Genomic DNA, 15949 nt, shown 5'->3' with positions numbered 1-15949 from the left:
CTAATGGATGTACTTTGACACCATACTTTTAAGTGAAATAAATCAGACACACAAGTGTAAATACCACATTGTTTCTCTGCTGTGAGAAACCGAAGGTGTAAATAGGAACCAAAATATGTAATAGGTATTATGAAACAGGAAGAAAATGCACAGATGGGGAAGTGAACAAAGGAGGGTGGAGGAGAAAAAGAAAGAAGGGAAAAGTAAAAAGGAAAGAAAAGAATTGAAAAAAAGGTAAGAGCGAGCTCACAAAATGGAAATAAAAGGGAAAATCATTCCAGGCTGAGGGAACAGCATGAACCACTCCCTAAATCAGCAGTTCTTAATCTTTGTAAGTAAAGGATCTGTTTAAGATCAAAGATACCTCAGAATCCTAGACAGCTTATAATATATAAGAACCAATAGGCCTATGAATTCAATAACACTATTGCATAAATTAATTTATTGACCACTACTAGAGCTACATATAGCTGAAGTTTAATCATCTATGTATGAGTATGAAATATAAGTTTACAAAAATCCTCAGCAAACATATGCATTTATGGACTCTGGAAAAACTACTTAGGTATCTAAAGCTTATGTGCTAAGAATTACTGCCCAAAATGATCATAAGGATCATTCACTTACATGAAGCCATAGTAAAGCTTGCTCTTGTACAGAGGAAGGGTATCCTGTAAACCGGCAACTAATAAAGCCGAACATCTCTTCCATTGAAAAAGGTAGAGGACAAAGTTCAATGTCAAACATTTTGCTGGAAAGCAGATCAATAAAAGTAAATGACCAATGGGCATATATTAAAGCCTATTAATCCCACCAAAGAATTTCTAACTCTACCCTATTTGGAGAGCCCAAACCTTTAGTTTGTATTCTGAACTGCTATTAACACATCTCATTTTTTTCTGTAAGAGAACAGTCAATGTTATTAGAATATAGTCACAATAACATTAATGTTCATATTAATGTTCATATTAATATTAGGTTTAACAGGAGAAATTGCACTTCTAAAGAACTAGAGTTGATACCCAGTATCTAAAAACATTTCCCTTTGCACTTTCCCAACATATCCCAAATTGCTTAAAAAATATGGTGTATATTTTTTGACAAAAAAAAACAAAATCTTTTCTGAACAATTCTAAATCATCTTAGCTCAGTTTATAGCAGCTATTTCATCTGGGGGCTTTAAATTTCACCAAAGGGTTGTTAAAAAGCAAAGGAGATTATATAAAGTGCTTACCAAAGTGCCCAGCACACAGTACATGATCAATAGCATTATAATTACAATGACTTCATTAAACTACTTACCCACCTTAATACTTCCCTGAATTCTTTTAACTGGTTATCTGGGACTTCTGTTCTGATGGCTTCCAGCCATTCTGGCATAATACACTCCCACACTGACTGGTTGATCACATTGTAGGGGATTAGGCAGAGGATTCTGTTGAGACCTTCCTTCAGCTGAGTCACTGTGCTACAGGACTTATCCCAGTATCCACCAACCTGGTGAGGTTTTTACAACAACAAGGGAAAATAACAGAACACAAGTTTCAATTATATTCAAGGATTTTGAAAAAAGAAAACACTGAGTACAGAGAAAGGGCAACAACCCATTACATCTCAGTCTCAGTCCATGAATCTAGAGAGATTTGTAAAAAATCTACAAACCACCACTACGATCCATTAGTAACAAAATGGAAAATGTAATTACAGAGAAATCCAAATACTGATCAAAGATTGAACTTGAACTATTCTACTGCAGACCTTTCAAATCACATATGAATTACAATTCCAAAGATTTTTTTCTTAACAGGATAAGCATACTTTTGGACCTCTGTTATTTCTAAAGCTTGATAAACCCATTACAATATGCACAGTTAAATTTCTGCTTCAGAGGAACACAGTCTTATACTACCATATACTTTATATTGCAGATTTTTCTTTACAGAAAACATAGGCTGGATCCATGAATATAAAGATGCATATTTTACTAATCAAGACATTACCTTAATTTCCTACAATAAGAAAAATCATAAATAATGAGTTTATAAATTTAAATGGTTTTAATCTAGATGTTAGAGAACCTATATTCCTCTCCTAAGCATAAAAGTAACAAAGGGTTAACTGGTCCTAAGTCTTTACCATATAACATACGACTTGTGGAAAATTGCCTTATTTTAAATGAATTCTATTTTTTAGGGTAAGCACTGGGGATTGAACCCAGAACCTAGCACACATACTAAGCACATGTTCTAACACTCTAACACTCCATCCCCCAGCCCAGTGAATCCTATTTTAACTATTATATCCAGAATTCTAGATTATTCCCCAAATAATACCATTTTAAAGTTCAACTATCTATTTGGTGTCATACTGATCAAAATCCCAAGTGATTGACTATGTTCAACAAAGAATACTATTTTGGGGATTTTATGTTGCATAAACTTCAGAAGAGCCATCACTGATAACATTGAGCCCCTGGAATATTTCATTACTGAAGTATCTTTGGCTATACAATTTATAGTTAAGCCACATAAAGGCTTCTGGGTTTTGAACTGTATTTTGGAATAGGCATACCATTGGAGATCCTAATTGTGAGTGGCCAGATTATGGATCCTTTTATTTGGGGGAAAAAAAAAAAAAAAAAACTGTTAGGTTCACAAGGATTCTTAGGACCAGGCCCAAGACATGGGAGCATTTGGGTGATTGGTTCTGGTCAGAGGCCAGACCAGGAACTGAGAGCCAGCACAGGAACTAGGATCTGGAGTGGGAGCCTGCATGGGTCCATAGCATGGAGGACATGGCTGTGGCTGCTGCTCCTGTGACTTGTGGGTGTTGCATAGGTTTGCCTCTAGTATCCCCCAATCCAGACCTGGTGCTAGCCCCCGCAAAGGAACCAGCAGTGGTAGTTGGGGTATAGGACATTCTCTCAGCTCCATGAGTGCATGTCCCCATTGGATTTGCCCAAGAGCCATACTATCATCATTAGGAATTAGCACATCCACACTGTGGCTCCTGCTGGGTCCACATCAGTACCAGCACTGTGGGAGATCTGATCAACATCAAGAGAAAGGGCACATGGTCCCCACCTTGATGGTGATGCAACAACATAATCTCTTGCAAGGGAGGCAACAAATACTAGTCTGGAAGTACACAATCAGCACAGCATTCCCTAGGAGACTTGTAACAACTACCCAGGCAAGGATCAGAGTGACACAATTTAATCAGTGCAGGATGTGCACTAAATTCAGTGTCATGTCATCTAGAACTATACCTTTAGAAACTGGCGACCTCTCTGGAAAGAAGAAAATTATGGGAGAAATCTATATGAATGGTCCCACCAGCTTTAGTATAGACAAGAGAAAGAACAGCTAACACTACCAGAGGCATCTGTTCCCAATGCTGTACTATGACAGGGTGTACATAAACCATGTCATTTCCATGGTTGGCTGAGGTGTCAGCAATAGAACTGAGTGCTGAATGGTCTGGATAAAGATTATGAGCAGCACATATAAGGGTGAGAAAAATTCTATAATTTTGCTACTGAGTCCTGAGGAATACTGGATATTTGGGAACCACATCATTTAAGTCAGATATCTCTGCAGGAGCAGCCTTTTAAGACATGATATCATAAGCTCTAACATGGAACCTGTGATAATACATAACAGACTGCAGCAGGACTGGGGTAATATCAATACTGAATGGCTGTTAGTGGCACTGAACACTTAGAAGGTGCCCTTGTTAACCTCAGAACCTATATGGTACTGGCAGAAAGAGCATTCCCAAGAGAATAGTTAAAATGGAATGACTTAAACACTTGCACAGGGCTACGCCCCCTCTATAGTGACTGTATTCTGCTAGCTACCCAGTGAAAAAGTGACCCACAGGACAGGAAATTACAGGGTTCTCACTTTCTTCAACAGGAAATTTAGTATTTTGCATTTGGCAGCTGTGTCTATTATATGGCATTTGGAAGGTAAAACAGCTCAGATTTATCACCAATTCTGATATCACCTTGTAGTCAATGGAAGGAGTGGGCAACTTTGAATTGCCCAAGTGATTAATGAAATACCCAACTTGAGGGGCTAAAAATGTAGCTCAGCAGTAAAGCACTTGTCTAGTGTAAAAAAGGCTCTAAATTTGATCCCCAAGACAGACACACACACACACACACACACACAACTTTAGACAAGAAAAATAAAGTATTTTCCATTTTAGAGAGCACTCACCCTTACACAATGTTCTATAATGCACATGAGAGGACCAAATTGAAAGAAAAATACACATAAAAAGTACCACAACTAGTCTAAATGATTCCCTTAATGAAATTTAAAAACAGAAATCAGGCTGGGGATTTAGCTCAGCGGCATGGCGCCTGCCTTGTAAGCGCAAGGTCATGAGTTTGATTCCTGGTACCAGAAAAAAAAAAAAAAGAAAGAAATTCTAAAAACAGAAATCATATTTAAAACAAAAGTTAGCCCACACCCCGCATAAACACCCCTCCACTCCCTTCCTACAAATGGCCCAGCTGAAGGCTGAACCCCAAGATCTGAAAGAATTTATACAGAAGCCTTTCCTCTAAGGTTTAGGGCAAAAGTAAAACCTCATGGTCAGAGAACAGCAGCCACATATCCTGAAGGCTTTGTGGAATCATTTATAAAAGCATCCCAGAAGCAGGCTTCAGTAAATCAAGAAGCCCTGGAACACAGGAATCTTTTGGTTTCCACTGCATTTGAAAATCATTGCTCTGACACAAAGAAGCAAACCACACAAGTACATGGGCAGGCCAGTCCCTTGATGTTATTGCTGAGGCTGTCACTCCAATTCCTGAAGAATTAAAAATAACTGCCCTTGGCTAACTGTCTCATAAAAACAGAATGTAGATCTCTCTAGGAGTAACCTTGAGCCCACCCATCCTTCTCATCAATTCCAAAGCTCCCTTGGTCATCTCAAGATGCTGGCAGACACTAGAAAAGTCAGAACATTGGAAAAAGGACTGTGCTGCCCGAAAGAAAAACTCTCAATCAGTCATTGCCCTAGGTCTCTGCCTCCTCAGTCAACTCCTCTGAAGCCCTGGTCAACTGGGCTTCAATCCCTAAGAATTTACAGTTTGTTCCAGATGAAACTCTGGCAATAGACAAATATGGCCCTGAAAATTCTTGCAGAACAGTTGCTTTAAAAATCTTTTCAAGGACTAAGAGCCCCCCTTTAAAATGCAGACATGTGGAGAAATAATTCCGGCTCTCAACCTCAGAATTGAGGTTCCTTATTTTACATGTTCTGCGGTTTCTTGATACAAAATATGAGAAATTTTATTTCTCCTCCTTATAAACATCAATCAGCACCCAGCACACACTTAAAAAAAAATCTCAATGCCTTTTCCCTTAGCTCATTCCAGCCTTTGAAAAGGAGCTTCACAGCTGACTAAAATGACCTCCACAGGCTCAGCCATAGCCTCCCCAAGAAAGATAGATAGATAGATAGATAGATAGATAGATAGATAGATAGATAGATAGATAGACAGACAGATAGACAGACAGAGATAGATAGTAGAGTGAGCAAATAAAAGCAGCTTACATTTTTACCCCATAAATATTGATAATAAGCTTTAACTTTAATACTGAACAGATAACAACTTGTTCCATCTGCCAGAAAAGCAAATCAAATAAAAATGGAATGAAGATGAAAACCAAATCTTAGGTAAACTACAGTGAGTCTTTATTACATTGAAAGTTATAAGGTCTCTACATGGGGTAATCAAATTATATGGTGATTTTATAAAATAATTTGACAGTACTATCTAGAGGTAAAAAGACACCACCTGTATACATAATATATAGACACACAGACACAAAAATATGAGTTATGATAAAAATATGAATATTTAAATTTTTAGAATTTATTACCAACTTTCCCATTAATCCCTGTCAAAACCTTCCCTCTTGCTTTGAACACACTTATCCCATCATTCTTGTCATTTTATGAAGCAGTTCTGGAAGTCCTCTTCCATGAGTGTCTTTACAGGATGTGATTTTTTTTTTAAAGTTCTGTACAGTGAATGCTGCTGCCCAGTGCCTTCCAATGAAAAGGCAGGCTTATAAAAACATTAGTGTGTCTTCATACACTTTATTTACTGGATCTGGCACCAGGTGACTTTTGGCTCATCCCCAAAGTTAAAATGACCACAAAGGGTAAATGTTCTGAATCAATTCAAGGCACTGAGGCACCCACAACAGTGCAAGTAAAGATATGCATGAAAGAGGATATCCAGATCTGCTTCAGAAAGTGACAAGAACAAAGAGACAAGTATGTTTAATGTTTACGGAGAGTATTTTTAGGAGGATTTATGGCAATGTATCTTTTATTATAATAAATATTTTAAAATTTAAACATTCATACTTTAACATAACTTATTTTTGTGTATCTGTATGTCTATATATTACGTATATAGATGATATCTTCTTACCTTCAGATAGCATTGTCAAATTATTGTATAAAATTCCTTAAAAGACCCATACTCTAAATGGGTTTCCAAAAATGAAGCACTTATATAAATTAAATATTCCTAAAACTCTCAGAAACATAGGAACTAATCCAAATGCTTTTTAAATTCATGTGACATGAGCAAATCTTTGGTAACTAAGACCAGTTTAGTATTGTTTGCTAACAAAAACTAACCATTTTTCAGGGTATCAGCATGGAGTATGATAAGAGAATTACATTTTGATTATATCTGGATTTCCTAGGCAAATAAACTATGTATTCAGATGTTTGACTATATAGATTTGATTTTAATCAAGCTGAGTCATTCTGAAAAATTTTACTTCAGTAGTAATTGTGTTTTATAATATGTCTGCTTAGATGTGGTTTCCAAAATCTTTCTGGGACCTTGAAACACTAGGGTACATTAAGTTAAATTAAATGATAGATATTCAATGAGTATCTAGATCATTTCTAAATAAGATAAAAGATGATTATCTAAATAAGATAAAATATTAACTTTAAAATAAGATGTAAGATAAAATATTAATTACTAAACCCAGGTTTTTCTACTTTTGGTTTCTTCTTTTTTACAGAGTGACTAAAGGATATTTAGGTTTTTTAATAAATACACTATTTTGCCACACTGAGAAATTGTAATTAAAAGCATATGATCTATCTCTCCAGAAGTTGTTAGATGGTATACTTACAAAATTTGCTCATATGCTACAAAATGCTAGCAAATATATATAATAGGCAATTCACAATTGTCTATTTCTGTTTTCACTGGAAAGTAGTTAACAAAAGGGTTGAAAAATTTAATCAATATATTTAAGTCAGACCATTAGCAATAAGAGTAAGAAAAACTCAATGCAACACGCTTAAGAAACCTAAAATGTAGTTTTGTTAAGGACGAAAAGAACAATTAGTCCTAGTGTAATTTAGTCAGTAGTTTATAGTATAAGAAAAAAGGGAAATGAAAGAAAAATCTGAATAGAGATAGAAAGTTACAAAGGGTCTGTATCTGGGGAAAGGGAGAAGAGAAAGAAACAGAGACAAAAAAAGAATGTGAATTTTGTGCAGCCATATTGGCTAAGATAAAGGTTTTAAAATGGGCTTTCCTATTAATAATGTACTGAGGAAAATTAAGCGTTTGGTTTCTTCTCTCTTAAAAGGACAAAATTGCTTGGATTATTTTAGCTGTGTTTTGAAATTGTAAAGAATTTTTCTTTACCTTTTGAGTATCTCTAGGAAGATGCTATTGTCTCAGTGTTTGTGTCCTCTAATATTTACATGTGGAAATTTGATGACTTTAGGAAGTCCTGAGAGCAGAGTCTCATGAACAGGATTAGTGCCCTTCGAAAAGGGAATCCAGACAACTGCTTTGACTCCTCTATGTGAGGACACAGCTAGAAAACTTCAGCTGTGAACCAGAAAACAGGCTCTTAGTAGACACTCAGTCTGCCTTGATCTTGGACTTCCCAGACTCCAGAAACATGAGAAAAATGTTTGTTGTTTATAAGCCATTCCAGCCTATGTATTGTTATAACAACCTGAGTTAATTAAGATAGAAACAAACATGGTGTCTTATTAAAATAACTTCCTGTGTTTTGTGTTGCCTTTATGGTGTCCTGAATTATTCAAGATAACAACATCTTCTCAGTGTTAAAAGAACTAAGTTTTTATTTTGTTTTTTACAGCAGTGAGAATGGAACCAGAGTCTCACATATGCTAAGTAAGCACTCTGTCACTGAATGGTATTCCCCAGCCCATTTTTATTATGGTCTCAAACTTGCTATTCTCCTGCTTCGACCTCTCCAGTAGCTGGAATTACAGGCATATGCCACCACAGCCAGCTGACAATTTTAGATATTTTGCCTTTCCAAAATCAAATTCCAAATGAAATGTTGGTCTTGGTCTGACTTTGAGATTTCCCAGAGGGTTTTTTGAAGATCTTCAAGGATTTATTTTTACTTTGGAGAAAGAATATTTATATGTATAAATATATACAATATATGTTATACAAATTAGGTTTATTTGATATGTTGAATGAAATACATTTCTGTATGAAATATATTGTCAACTAAGAAGAGGTGCTTGACTTTGTAGGTTACTTTTGTACAGGAAAATGATACTAGTATAAGTACTTCAGGAACTGTACGAAATTCCCGGGAACTTGTCAGTGCCCTTCCTGTCATGATAAATCCTTATGCTACTTTGCCTGACAGCAGACAACAATGGCAGATGTTATCAGTTAATTTCAGTTGTTATTTAAATGGTGTATGCTACTGAAATGACAAAATTTCCTTGTCACCTGTACCATAATAAGCTTCATCAGACCTTTATTGCCATTTTAACCCTTTTGTCATTCAGATTTTGTCTTACTCAGAGGCTTTCCTCCTAGCCAAAAAGCTTTCCCTTCAACAAAAAAGGACTGCCTGGAGCCCATGGAAAAAAACTGACAGATACTCTGGGGTACAAGTTTCTGATAGCATCTCTTAAATAATTCTGAGATCATGCCACTGTGTATGGATTGCCAAAACTCTAATGGGGGAGGTGATGGGTTCATAAAATTGCTAACTCAGATCAAGCAGAACAAGAATGAATTGCATGGGACTGAATGAACTGGTGAAGAGTGGTTTTAATTTTCATAGATTTTTGGTGTGGAACATTGCTGGTTTTTTAATGTTCCATTTTCTAGCCAAAAGGAATTCCTTTCTCTTTTCTCCTAAGCTATATACAACTCACAAAAACTTGGGAGATTATATCTTTGTAAACAAAAATGAAGTATCTTTTTTTCTCTCTGCTAGATTCCTTCAAAATTGAGAAACTCATTGACTATTCTTATTTTCACAGATAATGGTTATTTGTATAAGTTCAATAAGAATCTGTTTTTTGAAACAGGATATAATTAGGAAAATTGGCTAAAATATCAGAGCTTTGTAAAATGTCATATTTGAGAAGGTGCCTAGAATCAGATAATTCAATTTTTAATAACTAAGGTTGATAGAACTAGTATTTAGAAAACGCTCTTGAAAACAGCAGCGCACAGGGTTCTCAGACATATATGTAGGTAAGGAAGGTTATTTCCTGGCAGGCCTAGGAACATCAGAATATTTTTAGTGGGATCTCAAGATAAAAGCAAATCACCCAAAGCTATAGGCACTACAGATGAAGTCTGATAACAAATTCTTAGCTTGGCTTCTACTACTGAGACTTCTAAGCCCAATCTGAGGTTCCTTATAAAAGTTCTGTCAAAGAAAACTTTTTTTTAGGAAAAAAGCCCTGTACTCTTGCTATACTTACATAAATGATCTGATCAAAGTTAATGAAACTGGACATATTTTGTAAAGTGATTTTACTTTGATTTTCCTTAATTAAAATGGCAATAACTATAGAAAGAAATTTTGCTTCAATGAAAAATTATAACCCAGGTTATCAGATTCTAGTCCTATTCATTATCTTTGAGCTATTCCTCATCTTTTAGTAAATTAGATCCCACAATCTTGTCAGTAGTTAAGGTTTCCAATTTTTTTCTCCCTAATGTGGTATCAACTGAGAACTAAAACCTACTTCCTAGATCTTTATTAAGACTTTCGGTAGTGTCACCCCAAAGCTCAACAAGCTGAAGCTGAGACTGGCTGTAAACTTCAAAGGTCTGACAATGGTTTGAGCCACTCAAGAAGCTCACCAAACACACACAATCTTTCATTCTCTGTTCTAGGAAATAACTGTAACTGTCACACTAATGTTCTCATTCTACCATGTAAAGATGCTTCTAGCCCAAAATCTGGGAATCTTCTCAACTGGCTGACCTCTGGACTAAGTTCATAATCTACTCCAGCCATTACTCTTTGCATTTCTTTTTGTTACCTTGTGCTACTCCCCTTTGTAGATCTCTTACCTCATAATCTCTAATCTGATGCTTCTCTCCACAGCACTCTACCTAGCTTGTTTTTTCTGTTTGAAGTTTCAAAGGAAGTTCTAGAAAAAGAAATCTGGGGATCTACTGAAATCCCACAGAGTTGATATAATGATTATTTTAAAGTGAAAATATTTGCACTAAAGCAGCAGCAAAAAAAAAACCAAAAAACCCTTATATTCCAAAATCTAACTAGAGTATCCAGAAAATATTTCTCTATTAACACTCTTCCAAAGGGAGTTTCATGCGAATTCAGCTGCCAGGCAGACTGGCCAGTTCCTACTGAGTCCATTAGCATCAAAAAGCCCAAAAAAACCTCCTGTAAGTTCTTGGTGGTTCTTAGAGGGGAAGAAAAAAACACTTTGTTCCATTTCGCATATAAATCTTTTATCCCTGGTCCTTCAGGGAGTCATTTATCATGAACTACTCCCATGTGAATCCATAAATAAACCTTTTCTTCTCTCCTATTAATCTATTATCAGTTAACTTGCAGGGCCTCAAATACTGGTAACAATTTGGAAGAGGAAAACTTTTCCTGCCAACATAATAAATTTTTCTCATTTTCCATAGTTATATCACACAAATACTTCATTACTCTATGATAAATAATAATAGAAAACATATCAACACAAAGTTTTCGAGGAAATAGGAAATTTCCATTATGTAAAAATTCAATTTTATAAATGAGTCAGTAGGTGGCACCAAAGAAAAAAGAAGTACATCTTGATAAATGCACCAATCATGAGTCCTAGAAAACAAATAAAAGCTATTCCTTCAGATTATCTGTGTTGTTTTACCTTTAAATGTCCTATTTTAGTGCAGTTTTAAACTGAAAATTGCCTCAAGGCTTTTTTGAAAGAAAACAAAACATCACAAATAAAAATAAATCTTAGAAAACACTTTGAAAAAAATTTCATGTATTTCTGCCCAAAACTAACTCTGAGCATCCACCTTTTGGGGTTAGACACAAATTATATTGTAGGGAAGAAATATGTGGTCTTCCAGTTGTATACTGCAGATTGGGATCCACTGAGCAGAAGCAAGAGGATAAGGAAATGGGGGCATTTTGGCAGTTGCTGAACCTTTTTGGCATTTCAGGAGGCAGGACAGGGACTTTTACCATCACTTCTAAAAATATATGCAAAACCTTGAAAAATTCTCCTTGTTGAGTGGTAGCCTTTCTACAGACTATAAACCAGGAAAGGACTGATCCCTAACAAGCCCCATAGAAAAGTTTGTTGTTTCTCTCTTAATAAAAGGCATTCGTAATGTCAAGAAAAATATTCCCTCAAATTTTTAAAGATACCTCACAAGTCCATCTGGCCATTCTTCTTCATACCAAACCAATATCAAAGCAACACATCATTGAGAAAGTGGTTATAAAACTTAACTCCTGTGGTTACTGACCAAAACAAGAAGGAGGGAGGGAAGAGGGGAGAAGAGACACTCTCTTCCCACTCACAGACACAGACAACACTGTGATGGTCAGGTAGTGCTTCTCCCTGAGTCCTTCTTCCTAACAAGGTCCATGTTGTTGGTCCCCACTTACCCTGGCAAATTCCATGGGTTTGGGAAGAAGGCACATGACCATGACATCAAAGCGAACATCGCATACTGTCTTCAACCACTTGGTGACAAACTGAGGCTTCAGTTTTTCCACCAGGCTTCCAACTTCATCATCCATCATATATGCTGTAGAGTGAAACCACTGAAACACCATAGCCACCAGCCTGGCCAAGCTTTCTGTAGGCGTGTTCTCACTGGGTGTGCAGAGGCTCACCTGGAGTGGGCAGAGCACAACCTGTTCAACTTCCACTCATCTTTATAAATTTATTACATGTTTATTTAAAAGCCAAAAAAAGAGAAAGTTCCACATAATCCATTTGAAACAGCCAGTTTTATAAATGACAATCACTTATTCAGACCTGTGTTCCTCTCTACTGGGCTAGATAGATTGCAATAGTAATACCGCCTCAAGATTTTACTTTCCAATAAGCATTTTTTTCTATAAGCAATCTATTACAAAACTTGCACTTGAAAAATGATCACAAAAAGTTATGTCAATGAAGTGATCCCTTCATCAATACCTTTAAACAAAATCATCTATTTACATTTCAGCTCTAAAGTGACCAGATTTAGGTAAGAACTTTGTAGCAGTAATAATTCTGATATCTTGGAGCTCCCAATCAACCACATTAGAGATTTTTAAAAATAGCACCGTTTATTCATTCTGAAATATCTTTTACTGAGCACTGTAGCAGGGTACAAGAATTAAAAGAATAAAAAAAAAAAAGAACTGTCCCTGCTTTCAAAGAGTTCCTCATAGCAGCAGTAGCTACAGTGTTATTAGAGAATGAGCTTTTGGAAACAAGACAGGTGGGATTAACTAAGTTCCAATTTGGTAAAGACTTTTTCAGGAAATTATGTGCAAACACAAAAGACATATATCACTATGGAGACACCACCAATGTCTCCAAAAGAGAATGCTGGGGGCTATGTTTCTGTAGAACTGATGCATTCAGCTGGCTTGAGTCTTTATTTCTGTATATTTGATCTCCACTGAATAAGTCAACAGTGACCACATTTCTTGTGTTAGCTTGGCTATAATGTCTCTGGTTACATAAACCTTACATAAATGTACAAAAAGCTCTGCAGAGACTGAACTTTAAGAAAATTTTCGTGAACAAAAACAGTGGGATGTAAATTATCTGTAAATTACATTAAATGTAGTTCTTGAGGAGCTATACTAGCAAGCTTTCCATTTGTTTCTTGTCAAGAAAATGCATTTCACTGCCTATAGATTTAAATGCCTTGTTCTTTATTAAAGTCAACTGAGGAGCTCTTTAAAAATTTTCCAAGCCAGGTGGGGCAGTGCATCCTGTAATCCCAGCACATGGGAGGTTGAGGCAGGAGGATTGCTGCAAGTTCAAGGCCAGCCTGGGCTATATACAGAGCTCACAGCCAGCATGAACTACATAGTCAGACCCCGCCTTAAAAAAAAAAAAAAAAACAAATCCTAGGATTCTGAGTTGGGATCCAAGCATTGTTACTTTTTAAAAGTAAATCTAATGTGTAGCCAGGATTAAGAAATACTTCCCCAAATTATACAATCCTATTGCTAATGTTAATTTTTCACTATCTCTTTCAAAAGAACAGAAGAAAATCCTTATCGGTAGAGAGTTGAAATGAGAAATAAGAAAGCAGAGAATAGTTAAGTTCTTTTTCTTACTAAAAACCATATTCCAAATTGACTGAGCAGCCTCTGGTCATGTTTATCATCATCTTTGTTATCAAAATCAGTGTTGTCCAGGGAATGGTGGGAAGAGGAGAGCCCCAGCTGTCGCCGGCGATTAAGCTCATGTTCCCGTTGCTCAGCATGGAACTCAGCTTCTTTCAACAAGCTGCCAAAGAGAGGTGGTTTTAAATTAGACTGTGGGAAAACACATTCTAGATTATAACACAGTTAGAGCAATTACTTCATGCCTATTCACGCATCACTGATTGTTCTCCTTTAAAGTAGTACGAATTACTCCTGGAACCATAATTCCATTTTCATAACTATTTTGTACTCCTTCCTGTTTCAAAGATGAACAAACTGAGATACAAAGAGGCTACTTCCTCCAATCAATTATAAACAAGCAGAACTGATGTCTCTTATTGTTAGTTCACCAATCAAAGCTTCCTCTATATCTACCATGAAGCTAGGTGGATGGCAAATGCATGAGACAAGGAGAGATCCTGCATTTGTATCCAAATGGAAAAATATTCACTATCTGGCATTTAAAGACTTAAAAGTGAAACAATGAAGACTTCTTTATCAACTTGCTAAATGAGTAATAATTTTAAAAAATGTTGGTAGAGTTCAGCAAAAACTAACTTCATGTGCAGTGCTGGCATTATAAATGTGTACATATGCTTTAGAAAGCAATCTGGTAACATACCAAGAACCACTAAAATACTCAGATCTATTGACCAGTCAACTTCTCTGGCAACCAACGCTCAGAAATTTTTTAAAAAGGAAGAGCACTATGCACAAAAATATCAGTTATTTATAGAAGTTAAAAATGAAATCTAAATAATAAATCTAATAATAAATCTAAATAATAAATCTAAATATCTAATGGTGTAAGAAAATAAATTATATCTAAAAAGTGATAAATATGTAACTTTACAATAACATAAAAAAGAGCTACTTCTATAACAGTATATCAAAAAGAATCATAGTCTCACTGTGATTGCACATATACAAATAAAACACACATTTAAATAAAACTAGATAATGTTTAAAACATCATGATGATGATGATGAGAAAGAGAATAGTAGTATGGCTGGTTTTGTCTTCTTTTGTCCTGATTAAATAAACATTTATTGACTTTCCACTATGGTTCACTACTGAGATAAAAGAAATAGAAAAGACTCAATCCCTCTCCTTAAAAACTTACGTTCTAATACGAATTTTTTAAAAATCTAGTCTCCTTGGATATTACACAAAAAAAGAACAAGTCTAGAGGTTATCATTTAAAATCCTGCCTTCTCTGTCACTCTGAAGGAAATAAACTCAGCAGGCGGCAAGACTGGTCCTGTCTACCTCAAGACTTATCTCAGCACTGCCTTACTCAATTTTCCAGTACCTTATTGCTCACAGGCAGGTAATTTGTTCGATAGACTTTCCCACCCTCCTGATTGGCTAACGCTGCTGTCACTCAAGCCAAGCATCCCTATTTCCACCCCTCACTCGGACCAAAGCCTCCGCCGTCCTTGGGACCCTAAAATGCCCTGCTCAGGGCTTGACACTGCCCTCACCAGAGTGGAACACAATTACATGTTTATGCTTTTCTAGTCGCTACTTGAGTGACTGGAGGTTACTTTTCTTTCTGGAGCGCTTAGCCCAGTGTCTGGCATAAAACTGGTATTGGATAAAAATATTTACTGAATGCATGAATTACTTCATCGCCATGGTAACAATGCGGGAAAGTGAGCTGCTAGGTGAGGGCATCTGAAGCCAGACTGAATCTACATATGACAGTGTGCAAAGTTAGATCAAAGCAAAGGCAGAGTCTTCTGGACCGCGGAGACAAGTGCCTGACGAACTGCGCAGTACCTAATCACTGCCTCCACAGCGCAGACCAGCTCCTCGGCGCCGCACTCCCGAGTGTTGATGGGGGGCGGGGAGGTCTGATAGAGGTGGGTCTCCGCGGCGGCCCCCACCTCGCTACTGTGATGATTTGAGTGACATCTTTTGCAGTACCGAACTGGTCTGTTTCCGTGACGACCGCAGCACCCTGCGGAAAAGCAGGTGACGACTGCTCTTCTGACATGGGAACTGCAGTTCTACAAGCAGAGAAAGTAACAGCAATTAAAGTTGACCGCTGAAGTAAACGTGGCAAAGAACTGGAGGAAATAGAAACTTAAGAGGCCAGTAGAAGTGGCAGCACATTTCCAAAGAGCCGCTTGTTTCCCAACAAGCTAGCATCTAACCGGATAAATTGTAGTAGTAAAGGTGAGAGAGGGGGCTGGGGATGTAGCTTAACTGCACAAGCGCCTGCCTGGCG

At 36.7% G+C, this 15949-nt stretch overlaps 1 protein-coding gene across 10 annotated transcripts in view; it reads right to left on the bottom strand.

The window, feature by feature from the left end:
* Positions 1-15949, bottom strand: part of Unc79 (unc-79 homolog (C. elegans)) — a 250138-nt gene that overhangs the window by 126869 nt on the left and 107320 nt on the right. For all 10 annotated transcript variants that reach the window (XM_013517287.1, XM_013517282.1, XM_013517285.1 and 7 more), the window contains exons 12-16: positions 15499-15728; positions 13626-13797; positions 11946-12176; positions 1307-1497; positions 628-751 (exon numbers count right to left, since the gene is read on the bottom strand). In XM_013517287.1, the coding sequence (XP_013372741.1) occupies positions 628-751; positions 1307-1497; positions 11946-12176; positions 13626-13797; positions 15499-15728 (948 nt within the window). The remainder of the gene's footprint in view (positions 1-627; positions 752-1306; positions 1498-11945; positions 12177-13625; positions 13798-15498; positions 15729-15949) is intronic.

Source organism: Chinchilla lanigera, unplaced genomic scaffold (genome assembly GCF_000276665.1).
Source record: "Chinchilla lanigera isolate Chin_1 unplaced genomic scaffold, ChiLan1.0 scaffold00037, whole genome shotgun sequence".
NCBI lineage: Eukaryota > Metazoa > Chordata > Mammalia > Rodentia > Chinchillidae > Chinchilla > Chinchilla lanigera.
This window is presented reverse-complemented; position numbering and strand designations above follow the sequence as displayed.